We start from the raw sequence: 14,854 nt of genomic DNA, 5'->3' as shown, positions 1-14,854 counted from the left end.
AGACCTGTGTCTGTGTGGTTAAGGTGGAGTTAAAGTGGAGGTGAAGACCTGTGTCTCTGTGCTTAAGGTGTAGTTAAAGTGGAGGTGAAGACCTGTGTCTCTGTGCTTAAGGTGTAGTTAAGGTGGAGGTGAAGACCTGTGTCTCTGTGGTTAAGGTGTAGTTAAGGTGGAGGTGAAGACCTGTGTCTCTGTGGTTAAGGTGTAGTTAAGGTGGAGGTGAAGACCTGTGTCTCTGTGGTTAAGGTGGAGTTAAAGTGGAGGTGAAGACCTGTGTCTCTGTGCTTAAGGTGTAGTTAAGGTGGAGGTGAAGACCTGTGTCTCTGTGCTTAAGGTGTAGTTAAGGTGGAGGTGAAGACCTGTGTCTGTGTGGTTAAAGTGGAGGTGAAGACCTGTGTCTCTGTGGTTAAGGTGGTGAAGACCTGTGTCTGTGTGGTTAAGGTGGAGTTAAAGTGTAGGTGAAGACCCGTGTCTCTGTGGTTAAGGTGGAGTTAAAGTGGACATGAAGACGTGTGTCTCTGTGGTTAAGGCGGAATTAAAGTGGAGGTGAAGACCTGTGTCTCTGTGGTTAAGGTGGAGTTAAAGTGGAGGTGACGACCCGTGTCTCTGTGGTTAAGGTGGAGTTAAAGTGGAGGTGAAGACCTGTGTCTCTGTGCTTAAGGTGTAGTTAAGGTGGAGGTGAAGACCTGTGTCTCTGTGGTTAAGGTGTAGTTAAGGTGGAGGTGAAGACCTGTGTCTCTGTGGTTAAGGTGGAGTTAAAGTGGAGGTGAAGACCTGTGTCTCTGTGCTTAAGGTGTAGTTAAGGTGGAGGTGAAGACCTGTGTCTGTGTGGTTAAAGTGGAGGTGAAGACCTGTGTCTGTGTGGTTAAGGTGGTGAAGACCTGTGTCTGTGTGGTTAAGGTGGAGTTAAAGTGGAGGTGAAGACCTGTGTCTCTGTAGTTAAGGTGGAGTTAAAGTGTAGGTGAAGACCCGTGTCTCTGTGCTTAAGGTGTAGTTAAGGTGGAGGTGAAGACCTGTGTCTGTGTGGTTAAGGTGGAGTTAAAGTGGAGGTGAAGACCTGTGTCTCTGTGGTTAAGGTGGAGTTAAAGTGGAGGTGAAGACCCGTGTCTCTGTGGTTAAGGTGGAGTTAAAGTGGAGGTGAAGACCTGTGTCTCTGTGCTTAAGGTGTAGTTAAGGTGGAGGTGAAGACCTGTGTCTCTGTGGTTAAGGTGGAGTTAAGGTGGAGGTGAAGACCTGTGTCTCTGTGGTTAAGGTGGAGTTAAAGTGGAGGTGAAGACCTGTGTCTCTGTGCTTAAGGTGTAGTTAAGGTGGAGGTGAAGACCTGTGTCTCTGTGCTTAAGGTGTAGTTAAGGTGGAGGTGAAGACCTGTGTCTCTGTGCTTAAGGTGGAGGTGAAGACCTGTGTCTGTGTGGTTAAGGTGGTGAAGACCTGTGTCTGTGTGGTTAAGGTGGAGTTAAAGTGGAGGTGAAGACCTGTGTCTCTGTAGTTAAGGTGGAGTTAAAGTGTAGGTGAAGACCCGTGTCTCTGTGGTTAAGGTGGAGTTAAAGTGGACATGAAGACGTGTGTCTCTGTGGTTAAGGTGGAATTAAAGTGGAGGTGAAGACCTGTGTCTCTGTGGTTAAGGTGGAGTTAAAGTGGAGGTGACGACCCGTGTCTCTGTGGTTAAGGTGGAGTTAAAGTGGAGGTGAAGACCTGTGTCTCTGTGCTTAAGGTGTAGTTAAGGTGGAGGTGAAGACCTGTGTCTCTGTGGTTAAGGTGTAGTTAAGATGGAGGTGAAGACCTGTGTCTCTGTGGTTAAGGTGGAGTTAAAGTGGAGGTGAAGGCCTGTGTCTCTGTGGTTAAGGTGGAGGTGAAGACCTGTGTCTGTGTGGTTAAGGTGGAGTTAAAGTGGAGGTGAAGACCTGTGTCTCTGTGGTTATGGTGGAGTTAAAGTGGAGGTGAAGACCCGTGTCTCTGTAGTTAAGGTGGAGTTAAAGTGGAGGTGAAGATCTGTGTCTCTGTGCTTAAGGTGTAGTTAAGGTGGAGGTGAAGACCTGTGTCTCTGTGGTTAAGGTGGAGTTAAGGTGGAGGTGAAGACCTGTGTCTGTGTGGTTAAGGTGGAGGTGAAGAACTGTGTCTGTGTGGTTAAGGTGGAGTTAAAGTGGAGGTGAAGACCTGTGTCTCTGTGGTTAAGGTGGAGTTAAAGTGGAGGTGAAGACCCGTGTCTCTGTGGTTAAGGTGTAGTTAAGGTGGAGGTGAAGACCTGTGTCTGTGTGGTTAAGGTGGAGGTGAAGACCTGGGTCTGTGTGGTTAAGGTGGAGGTGAATACCTGCGTCTCTGTGATTAAGGTGGAGGTGAATACCTGGGTCTCTGTGGTTAAGGTGCAGCAGGATGATCTTCAGGATGGAGTATGTGTGCGTATGGATGAGGATGATGTCATCCTGCAGTACGCTTAAGAAAGACGCTGCCGCTGCCAGCTGAATGTCGAGTCCACAGCCATTAAGCACTTCCTGTGTTGCACAAAACGGTGACCTGTATTAAGCTGTGACTGAACCTTCATCACTTCATAACTTAAAAGTGTCAATAATTCAGATCAATAATTCAGACTAGGACCAGAAGGTGCAGACCTCCTGATCACACTCTGACATCTTCATTGTTGTCGATTCCACAATCTGAACCAACAGCTGTGACAGATCATGATGATGAATATTTTCCCAGCTTTTTGATTTTTGTGTGTGTGGGGGGGCCTCAGAATGTAAAACACTGTGAATTACTTTCAAAAAGTGCTTCATAGTTGTCTGTTTCACAGCTGTTCTCAGGCTACATCAGTCCTGTCAGTGTACTGTGTAGTAAGACATGCAGTAGTATTTGAGAGTACTGACAGTACTGTTTACTTACCCTAACCTTTGGTACAACCCGACGAAAGGTCTCAGCAGGGTTCTGCCGGACAAGGCTGGGCAAGTTGCTAATGACACTAGCCCTTTGCACCTCCTGTCCCAAACTAAAGAAATAAAGATGTGTAAACACACACACACACACACACACACACACACACACACACACACACACACACACACACACACACACACACACACACACACACACACACACACACACACACAAATAGGACACACAGGAAGACACTTCAATTATATTGACAGAATAGAAAATTAAGACGAGCAAATACTGCGTAGTTCTGCTACTGTAGTCATATCCAAATTCTATGAAATAACTTTCTTAACCCATCTGGTTAATTATGGAGTTCCACAAGGTTCTGTGCTAGGACCAATTTTATTCACTTTATACATGCTTCCCTTAGGCAGTATTATTAGACGGCATTGCTTAAATTTTCATTGTTACGCAGATGATACCCAGCTTTATCTATCCATGAAGCCAGAGGACACAAACCAATTAGTTAAACTTCAGGAATGTCTTACAGACATAAAGACATGGATGACCTCTAATTTCCTGCTTTTAAATTCAGATAAAACTGAAGTTATTGTACTTTGCCCCACAAATCTTAGAAACATGGTGTCTAACCAGATCCTTACTCTGGATGGCATTACCCTGACCTCTAGTAATACTGTGAGAAATCTTGGAGTCATTTTTGATCAGGATATGTCCTTCAATGTGCATATTAAGCAAATATGTAGGACTGCTTTTTTACATTTGCGCAATATCTCTAAAATTAGAAAGGTCTTGTCTCAGAGTGATGCTGAAAAACTAATTCATGCATTTATTTCCTCTAGGCTGGACTATTGTAATTCATTATTATCAGGTTGTCCTAAAACTTCCCTGAAAAGCCTTCAGTTAATTCAAAATGCTGCAGCTAGAGTACTAACGGGGACTAGAAGGAGAGAGCATATTTCACCCATATTGGCCTCTCTTCATTGGCTTCCTGTTAATTCTAGAATAGAATTTAAAATTCTTCTTCTTGCTTATAAGGTTTTGAATAATCAGGTCCCATCTTATCTTAGGGACCTCATAGTACCATATCACCCCAATAGAGTGCTTCGCTCTCAAACTGCAGGCTTACTTGTAGTTCCTAGGGTTTGTAAGAGTAGAATGGGAGGCAGAGCCTTCAGCTTTCAGGCTCCTCTCCTGTGGAACCAGGTTCCCATGATGCACTGAGTATTTCTTTCTCTTTTTGCTCTGTATGCACCACTCTGCATTTAATCATTAGTGATTGATCTCTGCTCTCTTCCACAGCATGTCTTTTTCCTGATTCTCTCCCCTCAGCCCCAACCAGTCCCAGCAGAAGACTGCCCCTCCCTGAGCCTGGTTCTGCTGGAGGTTTCTTCCTGTTAAAAGGGAGTTTTCCTTCCCACTGTCGCCAAGTGCTTGCTCACAGGGGGTTGTTTTGACTGTTGGGGTTTTTCTGTGATTATTGTATGGCTTTTGCCTTGCAATATAAAGCGCCTTGGGGCAACTGTTGTTGTGATTTGGCGCTATATAAATAAAATTAAAATAAAAAATAAAATCACTCTTTCCTAACATAAGCGTCATCACATCACAAAATGTTTTTGTTTCATGCTTACTGGGATAAGCTGCTTTCAGACAGACAGACAGACGGACATACAGTAGTGTTCAGAATAATAGTAGTGCTACGTGACTAAAGATGAATCCAGGTTTTGAGTATATTTCTTATTGTTACATGGGAAACAAGGTACTAGTAGATTCAGTAGATTCTCACAAATCCAACAAGACCAAGCATTCATGATATGCTCATTCTTAAGGCTATGAAATCGGGCTATTAGTTAAAAAGTAGAAAAGGGGGTGTTCACAATAATAGTAGCATCTGCTGTTGACGCTACAAACTCAAAACTATTATGTTCAAACTGCTTTTTTAGCAATCCTGTGAATCACTAAACAAGTATTTAGTTGTATAACCACAGTTTTTCATGATTTCTTCACATCTGCGAGGCATGGAGTCAACCAACTTGTGGCACCTTTCAGCTGTTATTCCACTCTAAGATTCTTTAACAAAATTCCACAATTCATTCACATTTCTTGGTTTTGCTTCAGAAACAGCTTTTTTGATGTCACCCCACAAGTTCTCAATTGGATTTAGGTCTGGAGATTGGGCAGGCCACTCCAAAACATTAATTTTGTTGGTTTGGAACCAAGATTTTGCTGGTTTACTAGTGTGCTTGGGGTCATTGTCTTGTTGAAACACCCATTTCAAGGGCATGTCCTCTTCAGCATAAGGCAACATGACCTCTTCAAGTATTTTGACATATCCAAACTGATCCATGATACCTGGTATGCGATATATAGGCCCAACACCATAGTAGGAGAAACATGCCCATATCATGATGCTTGCACCACCATGCTTCACTGTCTTCACTGTGAACTGTGGCTTGAATTCAGACGGGTCATTTGGGGGTCGTCTCACAAACTGTCTGCGGCCCTTGGACCCAAAAAGAACAATTTTACTCTCATCAGTCCACAAAATATTCCTCCATTTCTCTTTAGGCCAGGTGATGTGTTCTTTGGCAAATTGTAACCTCTTCTGCACGTCTTTTATTTAACTGAGGGACTTTGCGGGGGATTCTTGCAAATAAATTAGCTTCACACAGGCGTCTTCTAACTGTCACAGCACTTACAGGTAACTCCAGACTGTCTTTGATCATCCTGGAGCTGATCAATGGGTGAGCCTTTGCCATTCTGGTTATTCTTCTATCCATTTTGATGGTTGTTTTCCGTTTTCTTCCACGTGTCTCTGGATTTTTTGTCCATTTTAAAGCATTGGAGATCATTGTAGATGAACAGCCTATAATTTTTTGCACCTGCGTATAAGTTTTCCCCTCTCCAATCAACTTTTTAATCAAACTACGCTGTTCTTCTGAACAATGTCTTGAACATCCCATTTTCCTCAGGCTTTCAATGAGAAAAGCATGCTCAACAGGTGCTGGCTTCATCCTTAAATAGGGGACACCTGATTCACACCTGTTTGTTCCACAAAACTGACAAACTCACTGACTGAATGCCACACTACTATTATTGTGAACACCCCTTTTCTACTTAGCCTTAAGAGTGTGCATATCATGAATGCTTGGTCTTGTTGGATTTGTGAGAATCTACTGAATCTACTGGTACCTTGTTTCCCATGTAACAAGAAATATACTCAAAACCTGGATTAATCTTTTTAGTCACATAGCACTACTATTATTCTGAACACTACTGTAAAACTCATATAATTTCTGTGGAGTTTGAAGAAACACAGGGGAAATGATTGATCATGGCAACATAGTTGATTACCCCTGGCAAAAATTATGGAATCACCGGCCTCAGAGGATGTTCATTCAGTTGTTTAATTTTGTAGAAAAAAACCAGATCACAGACATGACACAAAACTAAAGTCATTTCAAATGGCAACTTTCTGGCTTTAAGAAACACTATAAGAAATCAAGAAAAAAAGATTGTGGCAGTCAGTAACGGTTACTTTTTTAGACCAAGCAGAGGAAAAAAATATGGAATCACTCAGTTCTAAGGAAACAATTATGGAATCACCCTGTAAATTTTCATCCCCCAAATTAACACCTGCATCAAATCAGATCTGCTCATTGACATTGACCCTATGCCATGACATTGACCCTATGTGTCTTTTTGCAAGGAATGTTTTTGCAGGTTTTGCTCTATGGCAAGATGCATTATCATCTTGAAAAATGATTTCATCATCCCCAGAAGTGTTCTGGTTCTGGTTTCATGCACGCAGATAAGACTGTATTGTTTAAAAGTACAAAGGAACATGAATGTGAGTCTATAAGCCCAAACAAAGCGGGCCTAAAAACCAACCTGGTTGCACACCATAAACTATGGTGGTCAAGAGACAAATTTCTCTATCATTTGTATTTGTTCCAGTTCAATGCATTTACTGTAACAATGAGTATTTCACATAAACCTATTGGATCCTCCAGGTTTTGTTTCTTGTAGGCTGCTGTCAGCAGTTCAAACTGTGAATAATATTAGTGAACTAGTTTAGAGGCCCTGGGTGTAGAATTCCATGAAGTGTTTCATTGGCCTCCATGTGAACTGGATCATAGGAAAGGAGGATGAGGTGAAGAACAGTATGGGCATAAGGCATAGAAAAGGTTCTCAGGACGGAGGACCACCTGCAGTTTCACTTCGTGGCCTGGGAGCTCTGCCTAAGACATTTTAGTGTTATCAGGTCGCTGGACAGAGGTGTACCATTATCGATGCCGATACCTTTGCAGGAGTTCTGCTGCTTACTTCCTGTATGGTTGTGAGATGTGGCTGCTAACCAGCGACCTAGGATAAGGATCCTTGGGTACCACTGTAGACTGTGTAGACACTGGACAAAGCCTGCATGACGTTACCCATAGTTGTTCCATAGAGACCTGGAACAGCCAATGTAAAGCCCATATCTCTGCCATCCCTTACCAAAAAATAGTACTGATAAGTATATAAAAAGTAAACTGGAAGTATACTTGAAACATACTTGCATGTACTACTTTTTGGTAAGGGATGGTCCGGGTGTCACCTTGTTGGCAGTGGTGATTCACAATGAACCCATTATTGCATAAAGGGGTGGGGCTTAGGTGGCTCCATGTGTTAAGAAAGAAACACACGACCCTCTCGTCAAGTCTGAACCACTTAAGTGAACAGGCTAATCTTGGTTCGGGTGTTTATTCAATCATGTTTTGGGGAACTGCATGGCTGTTCTCCTAACGATTTGCTTTAGTGTTGACAGACAAGTACTCATTTTTCTAGAACCATATATGATGTGCTAGTAGCATTGTTAGAGAACATTAGCTATGACTCTATTGCACATTTCCCCAAACATGATCAGATCATAATTGCACCAGTGCCAAGGAGACTAGCACCCCACACTCCTCAACCTGACCCGAGTTAAACTGCAGGTGATACAATTGGCAACTGAAAAGTTTTGAGCCTGACCCAGAAAAAGTAGGGGGTGGTTCTCTGTCTTTTGCATTCTGAGAAAGCATCATTTGTCAAGAATTTGTGAAGTTTTGACTCACTGGTTGCAATGTTGAGAAATGTGGGTTTCTCAGAATGCAAAAGATGGAGAACCACACTATACTTTTTCTGAGTTAGGCTGAAAATGTCTCAGTCACCCCTTGTATATTGTGTTGTTGTGGATGGATACTGCAGAATCTACTGTAAAACCTCCACCTCACAATCAAGATCCAGTGCTGTTGCAGTTGAATTATGGTAGTTGTGAAGATTAAAAAAAAAAGCAGCATTTAATAATCTTGAGCTGAGTTTTTAATAATTTCACTTTTTTAATCAAAGTAAAAGGTTTTTAATTTAAAAAGTGAAGCATGACTATTACCCATCTCTCACCTGAGCAGGTAGACTGCTCGCTCAATGTCATTCAGGTCTTCATCAACAGTCAGCTGGTCGATCTCCTCAGCCGTCTACCAGGAGAGACAAAAAACAAGAAATGTTGGGATGATTAGTTCAGGGGAAACCACTCAAAACATTTACAGTCTCAAGTGTACGACTTGCACAACATTTCATAAAGACTCAAAAGAAAAGTTTGGGTACTTTTTTTTTTTTTAAGTGAGCCTATTGCTGTTATTTGAAAGTCACAGTATGTAAATCTATTTGTGGGGCGTCCCAGGTGTTTTTCACTATCTTATACGGAGCATAAACTGAGCAAAAGCACTTTGGTTTATTTGGGTCATTATTTATGGCTGTTTTGGAGGCATATCATGAAGTCAGCCAGAGTGTCACAGTGCTGTGGAAAGCATGGAAACGCTTTCTGGTGTGGACATAGATCTGTGAAGACAGGGCCAACGAGATTCAGATGGCTAAAATGACAGAACATTGAAAGTTACTGTGAAAGTTGGATTAACACTGATGTGAAAATGCTCTTGTTACTCTATGGTGTAAAGAGTCTCAGCTGGACTCTGAAGTGGATGTCATCCATGCAGCTAGACCCGTGATGGTACCGCTAAGTTAAGAGGTCTTTGTCTTTTTAACTGTTGTGCACTCGATGCAGTTGGAGTGATTCTTTGTCTGTTATAAAGTTTGGAGTGTATGATATTGTTTGATTGTCTAAATGATGTTAAGTCCTGGATGACTGCAAATGTTTTGAATTTAAACAAAATCAAGACTGAAATCATAATGTTTGGATGTGGTCCAACAGATTTTCCTGCTGGCTCCCCTGACACCAAACATCCGGTCGTCAGTGAAAAATCTTGGTGTGATATTTGATGATAGGCTGAAACTTGATCACCAAGTAAGTTTGGTTGTGAAAACTAGTTTTTTTCTGTCTACGGATTTTATCTACAGTGGTCGCGAGTACAAGCGGCCAAGATGAGTTTCCTCTGCAGGGTGGTTGCGCGCTCCCTTAGAGATAGGGTGAGGAGCTCGGTCACTCGGGAGGAGCTCGGAGTCAAGCCACTGCTCTTCCACGTCAAAAGGAGCCAGCTGAGGTGGCTCAGGCATCTTTTCCCGCTGCCCCCTGGACGCCTCGCTGGAGAGGTGTTCCGGGCACGTCCCATTGGGAGGAGGCCCCGGGGAAGACCCAGGACACGCTGGAGGGACTACATCTCTCAGCTGGCTTGGGAACACCTTGGGGTTTCCCCGGAGGAGCTGGGGGAGGTGTGTGGATCGGGAGGTCTGGGCGGCTTTGCTTGAGCTGCTGCCCCCGCGACCCGACTCCGGATGAAGCGGAAGAAAATGGATGGATGGATGGATTTTATCTAAAGTAAAGGGGTACCTGCCATATAAACATTTTGAGACTGTAATCCATGCTTTTATTAACACACGTTTGGATTACTGTAAGTCATTGTATTTTGGCCTGGACCAAAGGGGAGGGGAGGTGATGGTCTAGTGGTTAAGGTGTTGGGCTTGAGTCCAGAAGATCATGGGTTCAAATCCCCGCCTGACTGGAAAATCACTAAGGGCCCTTGGGCAAGGCCTTTAATCCCCTATTGCTCCCGGTGTGTAGTGAGCGCCTTGTATGGCAGCACTCTGACATCAGGGTGAATGTGAGGCATAATTGTAAAGCGCTTTGAGCATCTGATGCAGATGGAAAAGCGCTATATAAATGCAGTCCATTTACCATTTATCATTTACCACTCACTCTTGCACCACCTGCAGCTGGTACAAAATGAGGCTGCCCGTCTCCTTACTGGCAAAAGCAAGCGGGACCACATATCTCCTAAGCTCGCTCCACTGGCTTCCGGTTGCTTTTAGAATTACTTTATAAAAAGCTCTTAATGTCTGAAATTTAGTAAAATATAGTATTTGTATGAGCTCCTCCATGTCTACGCCCCTGCCAGAGCATTGAGATCCGCAAATCAACTGCTACTGGTTACCCCAAAAATGAGGCTAGAAACTAAAGGTGACGGAGCCTTTGTGGCAGTGCCCCCTATAGGCTCTGGAACAAACTGCCCTGGCATATCCGTTCTGCGGGATCTATTGAGGTTTTAAATCTTTAAAGACTCACCTCTTTTCTCCAGCTTTCACCCAAGCTTAAGTGAACTTTTGGTTATTTTTTAATTTTAATTCATTTTTATTTGTTTTACAGCACTGCGTTATGTACTTTAGTATTAGTATTTATTGTATTGCTGTGTTTTATTAATTATCTTGTTTTAATGTGTACAGCACTTTGGTCAACTCTGGTTGTTTTAAATGTGCTCTCCAGATAAAGTTTGAGTGGAGTTGAAATGCATTATTGGGGGAAAATAAGTATTTGATACAGTGTCAGTTTTGCAGGTTTTCCCACCTACACTGTAGAGGTCTGGAATTTTTATTGTAGGTACACTTCAACTGTGAGAGACAGAATCTAAGAAAATTCCAGAAAATCACATAGTATGATTTTTAAATAATTAATTTGCATTTTATTGCATAAAATAAGTATATGATCCAATAGAAAAACAGTCCTTAATATTTGGTACAGAAACCTTTGTTTGCAGTCACAGAGGTCAGATGTTTCCTGTAGTTCTTGACCAAGTTTGCACATTGCAGCAGGGATTTCGGTCCACTCCTCCATACAGATCTTTTTCAGATCTTTCAGGTTTGGTGTTTCAGCTCCCTCCAAAGATTTTCTATTATTATTCTGTTATTATTTTCTAGTAACACTATGACACACTGCTGTGACGTCATAGCACTGTGACGTTGTGCCGCAGTGATGTTGCGCTGCTATAATGGAGCACAATGACGTTATGCAGATATGATGATGTGCTCCCAGTGACATTGTGCTGCAGTGATCTCGTAGCACTATGACGTTGTGCTGTGGTGACATTGTAGCACTATGACGATGTGCTGCGGTGACGTGCTGCAGGGGCATTGTGCTTCTGTGATGTTGTGCTGCGGTGATGTTGTGCTTCTGTGATGTGGTAGCGCTATGACATTGCACTTCTGTGACGTTATAGCACTATGATGCTGTGCTGCAGTGATGTGGTGCTTCTGTGATGTTGTAACACTGTGACGTTGTGCTGTGGTGACATTGTGCTGTGGTGATGTGATTCTGTGATGTTGTAGTGCTATCACGTGCTGCTGTGATGTGCTGCTGTCATGTTGTTGCACTATGATGTTGTGCTCCAATGACGTGCTTCTGTGATGTCGTTGTGCTGTGGTGACATGCTGTGATGATGATGTGCTTCTGTGATGTTGTAGCACTGTGATGACATTGTGCTTCTGTGATGCTGTAGTGCTATGAAGTAGTGCTGCGGTGGCATTGTGCTTCTATGATGTTGTCGCACTGTAACGTTGTGCTGTGATGATGTTGTAGCGCTGTGACGTGCTGCGATGACGCTGTGTTTGTGATGTCGCAGTGTCGTGCAACTGTGACGCTGTGTTTCTGTGATGTCGCACTGTGTCGTGCAACTGTGATGTTATAGCACTGTGACGTGCTGCGGTGACATGCTGCTGTGATGTTGTTGCACCGTGTCAGTGTGCTGCGGTGATGTTGTGCAACTGTGACGTTGTGCTTCTGTGATGTAGCACTGTGACGCTGTGCTGTGGCGGTGATTCTGTGATGTTGTAGTGCTATCACGTGCTGCTGTGATGTGCTGCTATCATGTTGTAGCACTATGATGTTGTGACGTGCTTCTGTGATGTTGTTGCACCATGTCGTTGTGCTGTGGTGACATGCTGCGATGATGCTGTAGCACTGTGACATTGTGCTGTGGTGACATTGTACTTCTGTGATGCTGTAGTGCTATGAAGTAGTGCTGCGGTGGCATTGTGCTTCTATGATGTTGTCGCACTGTAGCGTTGTGCTGCGGTGATGTTGTAGCGCTGTGATGTGCTGCGGTGATGTTGTGCAACTGTGACGTTGTGCTTCTATGATGTTATAACACTGTGACGTGCTGCGGTGATGTTGTGCAACTGTGATGTTGTCGCACTGTGTCGCTGAGCTGCGGTGACGCTGTGCTTCTGTGATGTAGCACTGTGTCGTGCTGCGGTGACGTTATGCTTCTGTGATGTTGTGCTTCTATGATGTTGTAGCACTGTGACGTGCTGCAGTGATGTTGTGCAATTGTGATGTTGTAGCACTGTGACATACTGCTTTGATGTTGTACAACTGTGATGTTGTGCTTCTGTGATGTTGTAGCACTGTGATGTTGTGCTGTTCTGACATTGTGCTTCTGTGATGTTGTGCTGCGGTGACGTGCTGCTGTGATGTTGTCGCATGGTGTTGTGCTGCAGTGACGCTGTGCTGCTGTGATGTTGTCGCATGGTGTTGTGCTGCAGTGACGCTGTGCTTCTGTGATGTTGTAAGACTGTGATGTTGTGCTGTGGTGACATTGTGCTTCTGTGATGTTGTAGTGCTGTGAAGTAGTGTTGTGGTGGCTTTGTGCTTCTATGATGTTGTAGCACTGTGACGTGCTGCGGTGATGTTGTGCAACTGTGACGTTGTGCTTCTGTGATGTTGTAGTGCTATGAAGTTGTGTTGCAGTAGCATTGTGCTTCTATGAAGTTGTAGCACTGTGACGTTGTGCTGTGGTGACGTGCTCCTGTGATGTAAGACTGTGATGTTGTGCTGTGGCGACATTGTGCTTCTGTGATGTTGCAGTGCTATGAAGTTGTGTTGCGGTGGCTTTGTGCTTCTATGATGTAGCACTGTGACATGCTGCGGTGGTGATGTGCAACTGTGATGTTGTACTTCTGTGATGTTGTAGCACTGTGACATTGTGCTGTTCTGACGTTGTGCTTCTATGATGTTGTAGCACTGAGACATGCTGCGGTGATGTTGTACAACTGTGACGTTGTACTTCTGTGATGTAGCACTGTGACATTGTGCTGTTCTGACGTTGTGCTTCTGTGATGTGCTGTGGTGATGTTGTAGCGCTTTGATGTTGTGCTGTGGTGATGTGCTGCTGTCATGTTGACGCACTGTCAGTTTTTATATGAAGTGATTTGAAGGCTTGGAACGCAGTGATTGATTCATCGTTCATATATTGATGTACTGATCTATCATCCTCAGCTGTCTGTACACGTGCGTCTGCCTGCAGTGGGACACTCACGTGGACACAAATAGTGCGTCACAGCGCGTGCACAGAGGGTTTCCCTCTCCTCGCTTTAACGCTTTGATCCTTTTATTTAATTTACATTCTTTCTTTGATGATAAACGAATAAGAAAAAACTACCTTCAGACTCCGACGGATCGGTCTCTCGATGAAAACCAGATCCTGCAGATCCTCCAGCTGTCCAAACCAGTCTGTCCGCAGGCTGGCGGGGTTCATCATGAGTCTCTGGTGCCGATGGGTCAGAAGGGGAGTAAGAAGCTGATCCGTGTACCGAACATCCCTGACGGGAGGAGGAGGGACCGTCAGGATCCGTTTCCAAGGCGATCCTGTTCGTGTCAGACTCCGATCGTCTGGAAACCACAATCTAAGTGAAAATCCAATCCACATCCAGTCTGCCAAACACCGAACCAGGGTCCTTTAGGCCATTTTAACGTTTTATTAATTTTGCTTTATTTATTTGAAGCATTTTTTGTGTATCCGGTTAGATATCACCAGACTCCACTCAAAGCCCCGTTAAAAACTTTGTCAATTTAGAAACTAAATAATTTGACATCCTAAACAAAAACCCACATTTTTCACATTAACACAATCTGCGGTACATTTCGGCGAAGGTTCTGTTCACCTGGAAGTCTTCGTTCGGACTTTAGACCCGTTCCGTTCTGTCACACCGAACTGCGTCCGAAGCCATAACGGACTCTTGAAAATTTTCAGAACTCTTTATTTTTTAACGAGAAAAAGTCTAGAAACTGGTTCGGTCCGCCCATTTCGGCAAATACAAAATACAGCGATCCACAAATTGTTTAAGAAAACCAAATATCGCGTTTCGTATTCGGCCCGGTGACTCCCACATGGCGCAAGGACGAACCGCTATCACGGTACCGTTCTGTGGATTCTTTCAAACCACATGTGGTCAACGGTATCAGTGGATCCAGAATGGAGACTCGGTAGAATTGACGTTATTCTGAACGAAGTTTGGTCCTGGAGTCGCCGGTCAACGCGTCTGTTTCGGGTTTTAATCGTTTTAACTGACCTGGTGCTGCCCTAACCGGAGATTGGTCCAAACCGACCAGACCCAGTCCGAAAAACCCATCTGGGACCGTGTTCACACAGTGCGGTCCGGGCTAGCTAGAGGCTAACGCCCGCACTGCAGCAGCTGAAACTGTTTCCATGGAAACGGCGAGCACGCAGTCACCCAGGTTCGGTTCTGTTCGCTTCAAATTCTAATCACTCATCTGTGGAATCCAATCCAGGTTCGGTTCTGTTCGCTTCAAATTCTAATCACTCATCTGTAGAACCCAATCCAGGTTCGGTTCTGTTCACTTCAAAATCTAATCACTCATCTGTGGAATCCAATCCAGGTTCGGTTCTGTTCGCTTCAAATTCTAATCACTCATCTGTAGAACCCA

The 14,854-nt window shown here is 43.9% G+C and overlaps 1 protein-coding gene across 1 annotated transcript in view; it reads right to left on the bottom strand.

Moving 5' to 3' along the window:
* The window catches only part of ppp4r4 (protein phosphatase 4, regulatory subunit 4), a 50,134-nt gene extending 35,571 nt beyond the window's left edge, over nt 1-14,563 (bottom strand). The window contains 6 exon segments of the mRNA XM_034162413.1: nt 2,339-2,486; nt 2,875-2,977; nt 8,305-8,378; nt 13,569-13,796; nt 14,037-14,045; nt 14,480-14,563. Of these exon segments, the coding sequence (XP_034018304.1) occupies nt 2,339-2,486; nt 2,875-2,977; nt 8,305-8,378; nt 13,569-13,667 (424 nt within the window). The 5' untranslated portion in view covers nt 13,668-13,796; nt 14,037-14,045; nt 14,480-14,563.
* Between the last annotated feature and the right edge of the window lie 291 nt (nt 14,564-14,854).

Source organism: Thalassophryne amazonica, chromosome 21 (genome assembly GCF_902500255.1).
Source record: "Thalassophryne amazonica chromosome 21, fThaAma1.1, whole genome shotgun sequence".
Classification (NCBI taxonomy): Eukaryota; Metazoa; Chordata; class Actinopteri; order Batrachoidiformes; family Batrachoididae; genus Thalassophryne; species Thalassophryne amazonica.
Note: the sequence above shows the minus strand (reverse complement) of the source record. Positions and strands in the feature narration are given on the sequence as shown.